General features: G+C 49.1%; 1 protein-coding gene across 1 annotated transcript; it reads left to right on the plus strand.

The window, feature by feature from the left end:
* The first annotated feature begins 780 nt into the window (after window positions 1–780).
* slc16a8 (solute carrier family 16 member 8) lies at window positions 781–17,618 on the plus strand. Its single transcript, XM_078238382.1, has 5 exons — window positions 781–1,000; window positions 8,196–8,339; window positions 11,803–12,678; window positions 14,915–15,103; window positions 17,557–17,618. The coding sequence occupies exons 1-5, from the start codon at window positions 781–783 to the stop codon at window positions 17,616–17,618; spliced, it is 1,491 nt and encodes a 496-aa protein (XP_078094508.1).

Raw genomic sequence — 17,618 nt, forward strand, 5'->3', positions numbered from 1 at the left:
GATGGTTATGGATGGGTTTGGGCTGGTTATGGATGGGTTTGGGTTGGTTATGGATGGGTTTGGGTTGGTTATGGATGGGTTTGGGTTGGTTATGGATGGGTATGGGATGGTTATGGATAGGTTTGGGTTGGTTATGGATGGGTTTGGGCTGGTTATGGATGAGTTTGGACTGGTTATGGATCGGTTTGGGCTGGTTATGGATGGGTTTGGGTTGGTTATGGATGGGTTTGGACTGGTTATGGCTGGGTTTGGGCTGGTCATGGATGAGTTTGGGCTAGTTATGGATGGGTTTGGGCTGGTTATGGTTGGGTTTGTGTTGGTTATGGATGGGTTTGTGTTGGTTATGGATGGGTTTGGGCTGGTTATGGATGGGTTTGGGCTGGTTATGGGTGGGTTTGGGATGGTTATGGATGGGTTTGGGCTGGTTATGGATGGGTTTATGCTGGTTATGGATGGGTTTGGGTTGGTTATGGATGGGTTTGGGTTGGTTATGGATGGGTTTATGTTGATTATGGATGGGTTTGGGTTGGTTATGGATGGGTTTGGGCTGGTTATGGATGGGTTTGGGCTGGTTATGGATGGGTTTGGGCTGGTTATGGATGGGTTTATGCTGGTTATGGATGGGTTTGGGTTGGTTATGGATGGGTTTGGGCTGGTTATGGATGGGTTTGGGCTGGTTATAGATGGGTTTGGGCTGGTTATGGATGAGTCCTTCACTAGCTATTAGTAGTAATTTGTTTACTGAAGGTGCTTCTTGTTTTTCAGACTCTGGTGTTCGAGATGGGTAACCCTGGGCCAGGAGCCTCGCAGACGGTCAAGCCCCCTGATGGCGGTTGGGGATGGATGATCCTTATTGGCTGCTTTGTGATTACAGGATTCTCCTACGCATTTCCAAAAGCCGTCAGTGTGTATTTCAAGGAGCTAATGCATGATTTCCACATTGGTTACAGTGACACTGCCTGGATCTCCTCCATCATACTCGCCATGCTGTATGGTACAGGTGAGTTCGCAGAGGTCAGACTGTGGTTCAGTTCCAAGGGAGAATGCCTGTCTGGTAACTGTATTCCCATGCATTTATTCTGGTGCCTTGCACCATATCTCAAAGTGCTTTGCAGCCAATGAAATTCTTTGTCACTGTTGTCATATAGGAAATGTGGCAGCCAATTTATGCACAGCAAGATCCCACAAACAGTAATTTGATAATAAGCAGATTATCTTTTTTTTCTGTTATCTATTGAGGGATGAATATTGGGAGAACTTCCCTGTTCCTCAAAATCGTCCCATGGGATCTTATGCATCCACCCAAGCAGGCAGGTGGGGCTTCAGTTCATCGGAGAGATGGCACTTCCGACAGTGCAGCACTCCTTCAGTACTGTACGGGAGCATTGGCCTGAAATGCTGAAATCCTGGACTGGGACATGAATACAGACCCTTGTGATTCAGAGACTGATGGGGTGTTGGGGGTGGGGCGGGGGTGGGGGGGGTGGGTGGGGGGGGGCGGAGACAAAGGCAAGGGAGTGAGTAAAGGATCAGGGTCAACGGTCATCTTTGTAAGTTGGCAGTTTCTGCTCCAGCTGATGAACTGTCGAAGCCTTTTACTTGTTCACTGCCCAAATTTCCTAATCCCTTCTGTGCTTTTTGTTTCAACACTGAGGGGCGGCACAGTGGTTAGCGCAGCTGCCTCACAGCGCCAGGGACCCGGGTTCGATTCTGGCCTTGGGTGACTGTCTGTGTGGAGTTTGCACATTCTCCCCGTGTCTGCGTGGGTGTCCTCCGCCAATTTCCTCCCACAGTCCAAAAAATGAGCAGATTAGGTGGATTGGCCATGCTAAATTGTCCCTTAATCTCCAAAAAGATGTGTAGGTTAGGGGAATAGGCCACACCAAATTGCCTCTTAGTGTCCAAAGATGTGCGGGTGAGGTGGATTGGCCATGCTAAATTGCCCCTTAGTGTCCAAAGATAATTTATTTATTAGTGTCACAAGTAAACTTACATTCACACTGTAATGAAGTTACTATGAAAATCCCCTAGTCGCCACACTCCGGCGCCTGTTCAGGTGCACTGAGGGAGAATTTAGCACGGCCAGTGCACATAACCGGAAGTCAGGCCAGGAGTGGCCAGGGGAAGTTTTTGGAGGGTTTAAAAAGGGCTTACCTTGGAGGTTCAGCTTCATTGTTCCCAGGAGCAGGCTGAGGGTAAGAGAGTGAGTTTGCTGACTAATTAATTATTTATTTTTTCAGTTAATTTTGGGTTTAAAATCGGAGGTTTTTTTCAAAACCGGAAGTCAGGCCAGGAGTGGCCAGGGGAAGTTTTTGGAGGGTTTAAAAGTGCACCAAAGTATACAGCGGGCAGCATAGTAGCGGGCAGCAGAGTGAGTGGGAAGTTGAGTGAGCTGTCAGGGCTTTGGCTCACAGGGCTTGGACGAGCAGGGGTGAGTTTTTGTTTCCTTACACTCTTATTAACTTTTCACTGTCTTACTTGACATAAAGTGTCCAGTATGAGTGTGAAACCAATGTGTTGTTCCCAGTGTAGGATGTGGGAGGTCCTGGAGGCATCTGGCCTCCCGGACATCCACATCTGTGAGGGGTGTGTCGAGCTGCGGTTCCTGAGAGACCGTGTTAGGGAGCTGGAACTACAACTCGAGGATCTTAGGCTGATGAGGGAGAATGAGGAGGTGATAGACAAGAGCTATCATCAGGTGGTCACACCAGGGCTACGGGAAGAGGCCAAGTGGGTGACGGCCAGGAAGGGTAAGGCTAGGGTGGTTGAGAGCACCCCGGTGGATTTGCCCCTGCACAACAAGTACTCCTGCTTGAGTACTGCTGGGGGGGACAGCCCGCCTGGGGGAAGCAGCAGTGGCCGTGTCTCCGCAGTGGAGTCCAGCCCTGTAACTCAGAGGGCTAAGGAAAAGAGGAGGAAGGCGGTATTAATCGGGGACTCGATGGTGAAGGGGACAGACAGGCGTTTCTGCGGAGGTAGGCGGGATTCTCGCATGGTGGTCTGCCTCCCTGGGGCCGGGATCCAGGATGTCGCTAGTCGCGTCCCGGATATCCTGAGGTGGGAGGGAGAGGAGCCTGAGGTAGCGGTACATATTGGTACCGCTGATGTGGGTAGGAAGGGAGAAGGGGTCATGAAAAGGGAGTACAGGGAATTAGGGAGACAGCTGAGAAAGAGGAAAGCAAAGGTAGTAATCTCAGGATTACTGCCTGTGCCACGGGAAGGTGAGGGCAGGAATGGAGTGAGGTGGAGGATGAATGTGTGGCTGAGGGACTGGTGCAGGGGGCAGGGATTCAGGTTCCTGGACCATTGGGACCTCTTTAGGGGCAGGGGTGATCTGTATACAAAAAACGGGTGGAACTTGAATCACACGGGGACCAATATCCTGGCCGGTAGGTTGGCTAAGGCTACTGGGGAGAATTTAAACTAGATAGGTTGGGGGGAGGGGAGCTAGAAGAGTTGACTAGGATCAAGGAACTAATTGATGGGGGGGAGGATGCAGGGGTAAGGGGAATTACAAAATTAATGGTAGAGGAGAGGGTGCAAGTGAATGAAGGCGGTAATTTAGATAAGGGAGTAGAGGGAGACGGTGTTCGCGACTCATCAAAGCGGGTCCAGATAAAAGCTGGAATAAGGACACTTTGCCTGAATGCACGAAGCATTCGGAACAAGGTGAATGAGTTGATGGTGCAAATCAGCACAAGTGGGTACGATCTAGTGGCCATTACAGAAATGTGGCTGAAAGGTGACCAGGACTGGGAGATGAATATCCAGGGGTATCAGGCGTTTAGGAAGAATAGACAGGAAGGAAAAGGTGGTGGGGTCGCGCTATTAATAAGAGATAATATCAGGGTAGTACTGAGGGATGACATAGGCTCTGAGGAACAAAACGTGGAATCATTATGGGTAGAGATGAGGAATAGTAGAGGGAGAAAGACACTAGTAGGTGTGGTATATAGGCCCCCAAATAATAATGTTGAGGTAGGGAGGGCTGTAAACAAGCAGATAAGGGATGCGTGTAAAAACGGAATGGCAATAATCATGGGGGACTTCAACATGCACATTGACTGGCAGACTCAAGTCGGTAAGGGTGGAATGGAGGAAGAGTTCTTAGAATGCTGTCGGGATAGTTTCCTTGAACAGCATGTTACGGAACCGACGAGGGAACGAGCTATTTTGGATCTGGTATTGTGTAACGAGGTAGGTAGAATTAAGGATCTTATTGTGAAGGACCCTCTTGGGTCTAGTGACCACAATATGGTCGAATTTCTGATTCAGATGGAAGAGGAGAAAGTTTGGTCTCAAACCAGTGTCCTCTGTTTGAACAGAGGGAAATATGATAGGATGAGGGATGAATTGGCTAAGGTAGACTGGGAGAGCAGGCTGGCAGGTAGGATAGCTGAGGAACAGTGGAGGATTTTTAAGGAGATCCTTTTCAGTTCTCAGCAAAAATATATTCCAGCAAAAAACAAGGATTGTAAGAAAAGGGAGAACCAGCCGTGGATAACGAAGGAAATAAAGGAGAGTATTAAAATAAAAACAGCTGCGTACAGAGTGGCCAAAAATAGTGGAGAAACAAGTGATTGGGAAAAATTTAAGAAACAACAAAGAGAGACTAAGAAAGCGATAAAGAAAGGAAGGATAGACTATGAAGCTAGGCTAGCAATTAATATAAAAAATGATAGTAAAAGTTTTTATAAATATATAAAAAGGAATAGAGTGGCTAGAGTGAATGTTGGACCCTTGGAGGACGAGAGGGGGGAGTTAATAGTGGGAAATGAGGATATGGCTGAGTCTTTAAATACGTTTTTTGTGTCGGTCTTCACGGTGGAGGACACAAATAGTTTGCCAAATATTAACGATAGAGGGTTGGCAGCAGGAGAAATACTTAATACGATTAATGTTACCAGAGAGGCAGTGCTGGGTAGACTAATGGGACTGAAGGTGGACAAGTCCCCGGGTCCGGATGGAATGCATCCCAGGGTATTGAAAGAAATGTCAGAGGTAATAGTGGATGCGTTAGTGATTATTTATCAAAACTCGTTGCATTCTGGGGTAGTGCCGGTTGATTGGAAAACGGCTAATGTTACGCCGCTGTTTAAAAAAGGAAGGAGACAAAAGGCGGGTAACTATAGGCCGGTCAGCTTAACGTCTGTAGTAGGGAAAATGCTGGAATCCATTATTAAAGAGGAGATAGCAGGGCATCTGGATAGAAATGGTTCGATCAATCAGACGCAGCATGGATTCATGAGGGGAAAGTCGTGCTTGACGAACATGTTGGATTTTTATGAAGATGTGACGAGGGCGGTTGATGGAGGAGAACCGGTGGATGCGGTGTTTTTGGATTTCCAAAAGGCGTTTGATAAGGTGCCCCATAAAAGGCTGCTGAAGAAGATTAGGGCACACGGAGTTGGGGGTAGTGTGTTAAAGTGGATTGGGGACTGGCTATCCGACAGGAAGCAAAGAGTCGGAATAAATGGGTGTTTTTCCGGTTGGAGGAAGGTAACTAGTGGCGTGCCGCAGGGATCGGTACTCGGGCCGCAACTGTTTACCATTTATATAGATGATCTGGAGGAGGGGACGGAGTGTAGGGTAACGAAGTTTGCAGACGACACAAAGATAAGTGGAAAAGTGAATCGTGTGGAGGACGGAGAAGATCTGCAGAGAGATTTGGACAGGCTGAGTGAGTGGGCGAGGATATGGCAAATGGAGTATAACGTTGATAAATGCGAGGTTATACACTTTGGAGGAAATAATAACAAATGGGATTACTATCTCAATGGAAACAAATTAAAACATGCTACCGTGCAAAGGGACCTGGGGGTCCTTGTGCATGAGACGCAAAAGCCCAGTCTGCAGGTACAACAGGTGATCAAGAAGGCAAATGGGATGTTGGCCTATATTGCGAGGGGGATAGAATATAAAAGCAGGGATGTCTTGATGCACCTGTACAGGGCATTGGTGAGGCCGCAGCTGGAATACTGTGTGCAGTATTGGTCCCCTTATATGAGGAAGGATATATTGGCATTGGAGGGAGTGCAGAGAAGGTTCACCTGGTTGATACCGGAGATGAGGGGTTTGGATTATGAGGAGAGGCTGAGGAGATTGGGTTTGTACTCGTTGGAGTTTAGAAGGATGAGGGGGGATCTTATGGAGACTTATAAGATAATGCGGGGGCTGGATAGGGTGGAGGCGGAGAGATTCTTTCCACTTAGTAAGGAAGTTAAAACTAGAGGACACAGCCTCAAAATAAAGGGGGGTCGGTTTAAGACAGAGTTGAGGAGGAACTTCTTCTCCCAGAGGGTGGTGAATCTCTGGAATTCTCTGCCCACTGAGGTGGTGGAGGCTACCTCGCTGAATATGTTTAAAGCGCGGATGGATGGATTCCTGAACGGTAAGGGAATTAAGGGTTATGGGGATCAGGCGGGTAAGTGGTACTGATCCACGTCAGATCAGCCATGATCTTATTGAATGGCGGGGCAGGCTCGAGGGGCTAGATGGCCTACTCCTGCTCCTATTTCTTATGTTCTTATGTTCTTATAACCTGTACATCTTTGGACTATGGGAGGAAACTGGAGCACCCGGAGGAAATCCACGCAGACACAGGGAGAACATGCAGACTCCGCACAGACAGTGACCCAAGCCGGGAATCGAACCCAGATCTCTGGCGTTGTGAGGCAGCAATGCTAACCACTGTGCCACCCATGGATTTGATGATATGATGTGCAGGTTCTAGGATTGGCCATGCTAAATTGCCCCTTAGTGTCCAAAGATATGCAGGTTAGGGGGATTAGCGGGGTAAATACATGAGGTTACGGGGATAGAGGCTGTGTGGGATGCTTTGTCAGAGAGTCGGCGCAGACTCGATGGGCCGAATGACCTCCTCTTGCACTGTGGGGATTCTACGATATGATCACTAATATGATTATCAACAAATTCAGAGAGAAAAGGGGAGGATGGGAACCGCTAAAGAGACAGAAATCTTTCAAAATGGTTCAGCCCCAGCTGGAGAATTGTGGCTCCACAATGTTTGGAAGGAATGCAGAGAAGATTTACCGGGACGGTAGCAGGAATGAGAAACTTCAATCATGTGGAAAGATGGGGGAAGCCAGGGTTCTGCTCGAACAGAGAAGAATCATAAAATTCCTACAGTGCAGAAGGAGACCATTCGGCCTATCAAATCTTCACTGACCACAATCCCACCCAGGCCCTATCCAACGTATTTACCCCCTGATACTAAGGGGCAATTTAGCATGGCTAATCAACCTAACCCACACATCTTTGGGCACTCAGGGGCAATTTAGCAAGGCCAATCTACCTAACCTGCACATCTTTGGAGTGTGGGAGGAAACCAGAGCTCCTGGAGGAAACCCGCGCAGACACGGGGACAACGTGCAGACTCCACACAGACACCCGAGGTTGGAATTGAAACTGGGTCCCTGGCACTGTGCGGCAGCAGTGCTAACCACTGTGCCACCGCGCCGTAGGTTGAGGGAATTTTAACAAAGCCTGTTCAAAATCATAAACGAGTTTGACGGAGTAAGTGAGGGGAAGCTGTTTCCAGAGGCAGGAGGGTCAGTAACCAGAAGAGACAGATTGAAGGGAGTTGGCAATAAGCAGGCCCCAACCTCCATCTTTAAGAACCATCTCAATCCCCAGTTCTTAGATCAAGTCTTGTCACAGTGTCAGTGTCCACTCTGGATGGGTTTGCTGTTAAAGGCATTGGCGGTGTAGAACTCACTGAACACTTGTGATAATCAATCATAGAATCCCTACAGTGCAGAGGGAGGCTATTCGGCCCATCGAGTCTACACTGACAACAATCCCACCCAGGCCCTATTCCCGAAACCCCACGTATTTACCCCACTAATCCCTCTAACATACACATCCCGGGACACTAAGGGGCAATTTAGCACGGCCAATCAACCTAACCCACACATCTTTGGACTGCCGGCGGGATTGGGCGGGATTTTCCAGCCTCGCTCACCCCAAAACCGGAAAATCTCACCCGAGGGCAACGGACCTTTCCCACTGCCCGCCCCTCGCCCGCTCCCATTCCCATGGCGGGCGGGATGGTAAAGTTCACCACCGTTGAGTCAGATCCCAGTCTTGCTGAGTACTCTGGTGGCTGCTCACGGATTACGGTTGAGTCGCTGTGGGCGGTCCCAGGCTTCACCGGCTCTGCTTTCTTGTCACAGGCCCCGTCTGCAGTATTGTGGTGAATCGCTTTGGCTGCCGGCCTGTCATGTTGGTTGGTGGTTTACTGGCCTCTACTGGGATGATCCTGGCATCGTTCTCCACAAACATCACCCAGCTCTACCTAACCGCGGGAGTGGTTACAGGTACGTTGCCAGCGGGAAACCAAGAATGGCTCAATGTTTAAAAGATTATCCGGCACACTCAATTTTTTTCCTGTTTTTCTCGATCAATCCAAGTGACAGACAAAGTCGCAAATGACAGAATCATAGAGATTTACAGAACGGAAACAGGCCCTTCGGCCCAACTCGTCCATGCCGACCAGGTTCCCTAAACTGAACTAGTTCCATTTGCCTGCGTTTGGTCCGTATCCCTCTGAACCTTTCCCATCCACGTACCTGTCCAAATGTCTTTTAAATGTTATAATTATACCCACCTCTACCACCTCCTCTGGCAGCTCATTCCATACACGCACCACCCTCTGTGTGAAAAAGTTACCCCTCAGGTCCCTCTTAAATCTCTCCCCTCTCACCTGTAACCTCTGCCCTCTAGTTTTGGATTCCCCTACCCTGGGGAAAAGACCTTGGCTATTCACCTTATCTTTGCCCCTCATGATTTTATAAGCCTCAATAAGGTCACCCCCTCATCCTCCTACGCTCCAGGGAAAAAAGTCCCAGCTTATCCAGCCTCTCCTTATAATTCAAACCTTCCAGTCTCAGTAACATCCTAGTAAATCTTTTCTGCACTCTTTCTGGTATAATAATATCCTTTCTATATTCGGGTGACCAGAATTGTACACAGTACTCCAAATGTGGCCTTACCAATGTCATACTGTCATAGAATCATAGAGGTTTACAGCATGGAAACAGGTCCTTCGGCCCAACTTGTCCATGCCACCCCTTTTTTTTACCACTAAGCTAGTCCCAACTGCCCACGTTTGACCCATATCCTTCTATATCCATCTTACCCATGTAACTGTCTAAATGCATTTTAAAAGACAAAATTGTACCCGCCTCTAATACTGCGTCTGGCAGCTCGTTCCAGACACTCACCACCCTCTGAGTGAAAAAACTGCCCCTCTGGATCCTTTTGTATCTCTCCCCTCTCACCTTAAACCTATGCCCTCCAGTTTTAGACTCCCCTACCTTTGGGAAAAGATGTTGACTATCTACCTTATCTATGCCCATCATTATTTTATAGACCTCTATAAGATCAACCCTAAGCCCCCTACGCTCCAGGGAAAAAAGTCCCACTCTATCCAGCCTGTCCTTATAACTCAAACCATCAAGTCCCGGGGGCATCCTAGTTTAATGATATCCTTTCTATAATAGGGTGACCAGAACTGTACACAGTATTCCAAGTGTGGCCTTACCAATGTCTTGTACAACTTCAACAAGACGTCCCAACTCCTGTACTCAATGTTCTGACCAATGAAACCAAGGATGCCAAATGCCTTCTTCACCACCCCAGTCTATCTTGACGTCACTTTCAACGAACTATGTACCTGCACCCCTAGGTCTCTCCATTGGACAACACTCCCCAGGGCCCTACCAATTAACCATTAAGTCCTGCCCTGTTCCCTGTGTGACTGTGACGATGGTAACCTTTCCTTCCTCAGCCTTTGCAACCTATCTGCAGCCTTTGACACGGTTAATCAATTATTCTTCTCTAATACCCGGTTCCATTCTTACCCAGCTAACCATCGTCATCGAACCATTTGCAATGGTTTTTCATCCTCTGAACTGTTAACTCTGGAGATCTCCCAAGGATTCATCCTTGACCCTCCCCCTAATTCTCATCCATACACTCTGGGCCGGTTTATTACATTAAAGGTGCTATATAAATGCAGATTTCTGTTTTAGTCAAGATCACTCCTCCTAATTTTTTCTCCCACATCCTGTTCTGTCATCTCTCTCCTCTTCCTTCTTCAGTCTCTCCTCGAGTTTCTCTCTTTCTCCATCTGCCTTTATCAATCCCTGACTTCTGAACACACAAGCAATGATGGGCAAGGGAGGCAGTGGCGTAGTGGTATTGTCACTGACCAGACATTCCAGGGTAATGCTCTGGGGAACGGGGTTTGAATCCCACCAGATGCTGAAATTTTGAATTCAATAAAAATCTGGGAGTAAAAGTCCATGAAACCATTGTCAATTACCATCTGGCTCATTAATGTCCTTTAGAGAAGGAAATCTGCCGTCCTTATCTGGTCTGACCTACTTGCAATTCCAGACCCACAGCAATGTGGTTGACTCTTAAAACATGCCCCCAGAGGGTGACATGGTGACACAGTGGTTAGCACTGCTGCCTCAGCCTGGGACCTGGGTTCGATTCCCAGCTTGGGTCACTATCTGTGTGGAGTCTGCACGTTCTCCCTGTGTCTGCGTGGGTTTCCTCCGGTGCACCGGTTTCCTCCCACAGTCTGAAAGACGTGCTGGTTAGGGTGCATTGACCGTGCTAAATTCTCCCTCAGTGTACCCGAACAGGCGCCGGAGTGTGGTGACTACGGGATTTTCACAGTAATTTCATTACTGTGTTAATGTAAGCCTACTTGTGACACGAATAAATAAACTGAAGTAGCCTAGCGAGCCACTCAGTTGAAAGGCAGTTAGGAATGGGGAATAATTGCTGGGCCCAGCCAGTGATGCCCACATCCGATCACTGAATAAAAATCAATCCACCTGGACTGATCTGCACAACTGCAATATCTTGAGTTTCACAACATACACACTCTCCTCACCACCTGGAATCATGTGACCTTGGAGATGCTAACAGCCCAGAAAAAGTTGGGAAATTCCTCTCTGACCCATCAGGATCATAGAACTATAGAATCCCTACAGGAGGCCATTCGGCCCATCGAGCCTGCACTGACACTCCAAAAGAGCATCTTATCCAAATTCAACCCCTACACTTTCCCCGTAGCCCCATGCATTTAGCATGGCCAATCCACCTAACCCACACATCTTTGGACACTAAGGAGCAATTTAGCATGGCTAATCCACCCAACCTACACATCATTGGACACTAATGAGCAATTTAGCATGGCCAATCCACCTAACCTGCACATCTTTCGACATTAATGACCAATTTAGCGTGGCCAATCCAATTAACCTGCCCATCTTTGGACACTAAGCGCGGGATTTTCTGGCCACGCTCATCCCAAGAATGGAAAATTCTGCCCAAGATCAATGGACCTTTGCGTGGTCCTGTCCCACCCACTACAATTCCTGTGGCAGGCGGGACGGGATAATTCCACCCTCAGGGGCAATTTAGCATGACCAATCCACCTAACCTGCACATCTTTGGAGTGTGGGAGGAAACCAGGGCACCCGGAGGAAACCCACGCAGACACGGTGAGACTCCACACAGACAGTGACCTGAGGCCAGAATCGAACCGGGTCCCTGGCGCCGTGAGGCAGCAGTGCCAACCACTGTTGCGTCCTCGGTCGACAATCGAAACGAGTTTAGAGGCTGGTTAATAATGAACAGAAACAGGAAGATTCAGCAGGTCCTAATTCACATCATTACACTCTTATTTATTGCATTAAAGGTGCTATATAAATGCAGCATCAGTCCTCATTAAAGATGATGTATCATCTCTGTCTCCTCCAGGTCTGGGATTGGCTCTGAATTTCCAGCCCTCTCTCATCATGCTGGGCAGATACTTTGAGAAGAGGAGGCCGCTGGCTAACGGATTAGCTGCCGCCGGGAGCCCAGTGTTCCTCAGCGCCCTCTCCCCACTTGGACAGGTCCTGCTGGATTACTACGGCTGGAGGGGGGGCTTCCTCATCATGGGCGGCTTGTTACTCAACTGCTGCACGTGCGGCGCAGTCATGAGGCCCCTCGAGAGTCGGACGGGGAGCAGCAAAGACAAGTCTGAGGCCAAGGAGATGCTTCCGGCCACCAAGGCCGACTGCACCAGCTTGGAGATGGAGAACTGCGAACAGGGCGGGACCAGCAACAGCACCAAGGAGGGTGGGCGGAAGAAAGGAGCGAGCAGGAAGAGGAAGAAACTGCTGGATTTTAGTGTCTTCCGCAATCGAGGCTTTGTCATCTACAGCATCTCCAAGTTCATCCTGGTTCTGGGCCTCTTTGTACCTCCCATCATGATTGTTAACTATGCCAAAGACACCGGCGTCCCCGACAGAGAGGCCGCCTTCCTGCTGTCCATCATCGGTTTCATTGACATTTTTGCTCGCCCGCTGAGCGGGGTGGTGGCGGGTCTCGATGCTGTCCGCCCTCGCGTGGCCTATTTCTTCAGCTTCTCCATGCTGTGCAATGGACTGACCGACGTGCTGAGTGCCAAAGCAGCCACTTACACCGGAATGATCGCCTTCTGTGTTTTCTTCGGGGTGACCTACGGCATGGTGGGGGCTCTGCAGTTTGAGGTTCTCATGGACATTGTCGGCTCCCAGAAGTTCCCCAGCGCCATCGGACTGTTGCTGCTCATCGAGGCTTTCGCTGTGCTCATCGGACCCCCGTCAGCAGGTCAGTGCGCAGTCAGCAAAGGGTCAGATAACCTTACCCTCAATAACCCACTCTCCAATACCCGCTCGCTCGATACCCACATGCCCACTCTCCAATACCCGCTCGCCATCCCCTAATACTCCCCACTCTCCCAGACCCCTACACCTGATACCCTACTCTTCAATATCCCACACCCTACAATATACCCCTCACCCCTAACACCCCCACTCTCCAATGCCCTCGCCCCTACACCTCCGCTCTCCAATATCCCACTCTCTAATACCCGCTCACCTAATACTCCTACTCCCAGACCCCTACACCTGATACCCCCTACTCCAAGACCCCTGCGCCTGATACCCTACTCTCCAATATTCCCACACCCCCACCCTACAGTATACCCCTATCCCCACTCTCCAATAGCCTCACCCCTAATACCCTCACTCTCCAATACCCGCATGCTCAATACCCCTACTCCCACACCCCTACACCTGATACCCTAGTCTCCAATATCCCACACCCCCACCCTATAGTATACCCCTCACCCCCTAATACCCCCACTCTCCAAAACCCCCACTCTGCAAACCCTTTACCCCCACACCCTCACTCTCCAATACCCCCCACTCTCTAATACCCCCATACCTGATTGCCCACTAATTCCAACCCAAACTGCCAATGCCCCTGTATCCCCCATAACCCACGCAATACTCCCCACTCTTCAATACTCACACACCCGACACCTACACACCCATTCTCCAATACCTCCACCCCCCGGTACCCTACTCTCCAATATTCCCACATCTCCACCCTACAGTATACCTCTATCCCCACTCTCCAATAGCCTCACCCCTAATATCCCCACTCTCCAATATCCGCGCACGTGATACCCCTACTCCCACAACCCTACGCCTGATACTCTACTTTCCAATATCCCACACCCCCAAATACCCCTACTCTGCAAAACCCTTTATCCCCATACCTCCACTCTCCAATATCCCCCACTCTCTAATACCCCCATACCTGATTGCCCACTAATACCCCCAACCCAAATTGCCAATGCCCCAGCATCCCCCATAATCCACCCCAATACTCTCCACTTGCCAATACCCCAACCCCCCTAGCCCCACTCCCTATTCTCTCTGTTAACCCCACATCCCAATGCCTCCAGCTCCAAATACCCCCAGTCTCCGGTGCTAGTTAAAGGTGAGATTATTCAATAATTTGTTGTATAATTCTGCTCTTCACATTGACAAAGGTCTCTGTAATTGCGACTTTCTCGACTGCATTGTTCTGGTGTAAATGGCATCAGTTTCCTGGCTCCAGGGAGAGGGGGTAGGCAGGAAAATTCTCTGGTGTGGGGCAGGGATTTGGATTGGCTCCTACTACAAGGCTGCAGGCAACTAATCTGTCGATTTAAGACCCCAATTATTATTTTTTTATTCATTCATGGGACATGGGCATCGCTGGCTGGCCAGCATTTATTGCCCATCCCTAGTTGCCCTTGAACTGAGTGGCTTGCCCGGCCATTTCAGAGGGCAGTTGAGAATCAACCACATTGCTGTGGCTCTGGAGTCACATATAGGCCAGACCGGGTAAGGATGGCAGATTCCCTTCCCATTAGTGAACGAGATGGGTTTTTCCAACAATGGTTTCATGGTCATCAGTAGATTCTTAATTCCAGATACTTTCTATTGAATTCAAATTCCACCATCTGCCGTGGCGGGATTCGAACCCGGGTCCCCAGAACATTAACTGAGTTTCTGGATTAATAATCTAGTGATAATACCACTAGGCCATCACCTCCCCTACCTAGTGGGGTTCCTGAGCCCCGCACTTGCCGGGGGACAAGGAAGAGCTATTTTCCTGGAGGAAGCCTCCTACTAGGCTGTTTCCAAATTCACCATCCATGGCGGGTGGGCTCCTGGGCCAATCACAGGGCAGCCTCACTGAGAGAGGTGGGCGCTGGTAGGTAAAATATGAGGGTACCTCAAAATGGAGGCCCATTAGTGGGGATACATTTTTTTTAGGGTGGCTCCTTTAATTAATGGGGGAATCCCCTCTTGCAATAGTGTTTGGAGCCTCTGTGTAGCCTTTCCCGATAGGCTCCATTTCCACCCCCTCTCATTTTGGGAGACTGTGAAACTTGCCCCCCCAAAGTTTGTTCTGACGTTGTGGTGGGTGGCTGAGTGGTCAGTTGTTTCTCGGTAGAGTTTGGGCTGAAGATGCAATGCCAGGGTTGAATCTCTGACTCTCTTCACAGGCCGCCTGGTCGACACTTACAAGAACTACGAGCTCATCTTCTACATGGCGGGATCCGAGCTGATTCTCTCGTCCATCTTCCTCTCAGCAGCCTTCTTCCTCTGCCTCAAACGTGGCCAGCGCAAGAACCAGAAAGAAAGTGGGGAGGTGGAAGAGGCAGGGTGCGAAACAGCAGGAGAGGAGGATGCGGGTATGGAGCAAGACTACACCAGAGGCCAGATGGATGAAGGATCCCTAGATCAGAGGTCAAGTGGATTAGAGAGGGACCAAAGGGATTGCAGCGGTTTGAGAGGTGCAGATAGTGAGGGCACAGCACAAGCACAGTGCTCCGAGCAACACTAAAAATGTGCAAAGAAGTCAATGCCAGGTAGACTAGACAATCACACTCACTGCCAGGGATAATCTCTGTACTGGGTACAAACTGGTGAAAAAAAATTGAGTGTAAAAATAATGGAGATGCGAGGGTAGCCCTCTCTCTCCACCTACCTCCTTCCTACAACCTCATTTCTTTCTCCTTTGCCCCTCGCTCAATCCCACCCTCTCTCCTTCCCCTTTTTATCCCCTCCCTCAGCTCTCCCCTTTTCTTCTCTCTGTTCTGTTTACTTGGCTTATGAGTAAATGCCCTCCTGGCCAGTGATCGTCCCGCTCTCTATTCAATATCCTGCCGACTTTTAAATACTCTGCTACCTGTGAATACCCTCCTATCTCCTCTTACTGCCTCTGATTCTGTGCTGTCTGTACAATTCCCTCTGCGTGTCACCTGTCGTTCAACCCTCTCCCGCCCCTTGCCTTCCCACTTTCACTCCTCCTTCCTCTCTCTCGTCTCTTCCCCTTTCCATTCTCTCTCTCCTTTTTGCCTCATGCCCCTCACTCTGTAGTTTCCCCACCTCCCTCTTGTTCTTTTTTTCCCTCAGTCCTCCATTGTTAATCTTTTCTTTGCCTCAGACCTCTCCCCATCTCTCATTTCTCCCCTGCTCCTCCCTCTCTCGTTCCCCCTCTCTCTCCACCCCCCCACTCTCTTTCTTCTCCGCCTATCTCCCTTTCATCCTTTCTTTCCTATCCACCCCTTCCTCTCTCTCTCTTGATCCCCTCTCCCTCCCCTGAGCATTTTTCCTGGGTCCCTTTTCCTCCACATCTTACCCTCTCATCGGAATTAGGAGCAGAAGTCGGCAAATTCAACCCTTCGAGCCTGCTCCGCCATTCAATCAGATCATGGCTGATCTCTCCCTGGTCTCAAATCCACCTCCCCACCTGTTCCCCATGGCTGGAACTCTACTACCTCGCTGGCCCCGGAATCAGAGCAGGTGAGGGGCGAACAACGGAAATCTCTGTTGACCTCAGGCGGGAAGTTCCGGTCTTGCCCAGGCGGCACGGTAGCACAGTGGTTAGCACTGCTGCTTCACAGCTCCAGGGACCTGGGTTCGATTCCCGGCTTCGGTCACTGTCTGTGTGGAGTTTGCACATTCTTCTCGTGTCTGCGTGGGTTTCTTCCGGGTGCTCCGGTTTCCTCCCACAGTCCAAAGATGTGCAGGTTAGGTTGATTGGCCATGCTAAAAAATTGCCCCTTAGTGTCTTGAGATGCGCAGGTTAGAGGGATTAGTGGGTAAATATGTAGGGATATGGGGGTAGGGCCTGGGTGGGATTGTGGTCGGTGCAGACTCGATGGGCCGAATGGCCTCTTTCTGTACTGTAGGGTTTCTATGATTTCAGATCGTAAAATCCCGCCCTTTATCCCCTTTTTTAATCAGAAATACATCCATCTCCTTCTTGAAACTATTCAATGATTCAGACTCCACCGCGCTATGGGGCAGCGAGTTCCACAAATTCACCACCCTCTGCGAGAAGTAGTTCCTCCTCATCTCAATGTTAAATCTACCGCCTATACCTATGACCTCTTGTTCCAGATTGCCCCATAAGAGGAAACATTTGGTCTACATTTACTTTATCCCTTTTAAAATTTTATGTACCTCGATCAGATCCCCTCTCATCCTAAACTCCAGCGAGTACAAACCCAAACTGTTTAATCTCTTTACAGTAAAACAAAATGGTGAAATGATGCTTAAATAAGAGTAAGAGAAAGAGCACTGGGTAAATCTCAGTCATTCACGGAGTCAAACCAATCAAATAATGGGTTCAGACTGTGTAAGTAGTGCAATTATTATGATTATTAGTGACCCATGCAACTTTTATAGTGAGACTAGTGAGTGAGTGTGTATCTATCTGTAAGTGTGGGAGAGTGAGAACCAGTATATTAGAGTCAGTGTGACAATGTGAATGAGGGGAAAGTGAGAGCGAGCATGCACGTGAGTGACAGTGACATTAAGTATTTGGTGAATCATCTACGACCTTGATAGTCTTGCCATTGACTTTCTGCTAGAAAGGATTGAATTACAATAAATTTGCTCCTGTCCTATGATTGACCTCCATCTCAATAAAAACTTGATTTTCATTGCAAATATTCATTTTGATGTGAAACCCTCTACAGCAGAGTCTCCCACCCTGACAGGTTCCAGTGCCTTTGTCAAAGCCCAGTTCCAGGTCTTTGACAAAGGGCGTCTGGACTCGAAACATCAGCTCTTTTCTCTCCTTACAGATGCTGCCAGACCTGCTGAGATTTTCCAGCATTTTTTCTTTTGGTTCCAGTCCCTAACCGTCAACACCAGGGCCCAGACATACAGACGGGAATCTACAACATGGGAGTATAA

This window comes from Mustelus asterias, chromosome 21 (genome assembly GCF_964213995.1).
Source record: "Mustelus asterias chromosome 21, sMusAst1.hap1.1, whole genome shotgun sequence".
Taxonomy (NCBI): domain Eukaryota; kingdom Metazoa; phylum Chordata; class Chondrichthyes; order Carcharhiniformes; family Triakidae; genus Mustelus; species Mustelus asterias.

What these genes read in the sequence shown, in the direction of transcription:
- slc16a8 (XM_078238382.1), top strand. Translation starts at nt 781, where the DNA reads ATGGGTAACCCTGGGCCAGGAGCCTCGCAGACGGTCAAGCCCCCTGAT. An exon ending in CGCCATGCTGTATGGTACAG is followed by an intron (nt 1,001 to 8,195) that starts GTGAGTTCGCAG and finishes TTCTTGTCACAG; the next exon opens with GCCCCGTCTGCAGTATTGTG. An exon ending in AGCAGGAGAGGAGGATGCGG is followed by an intron (nt 15,104 to 17,556) that starts GTATGGAGCAAG and finishes TTTTGGTTCCAG; the next exon opens with TCCCTAACCGTCAACACCAG.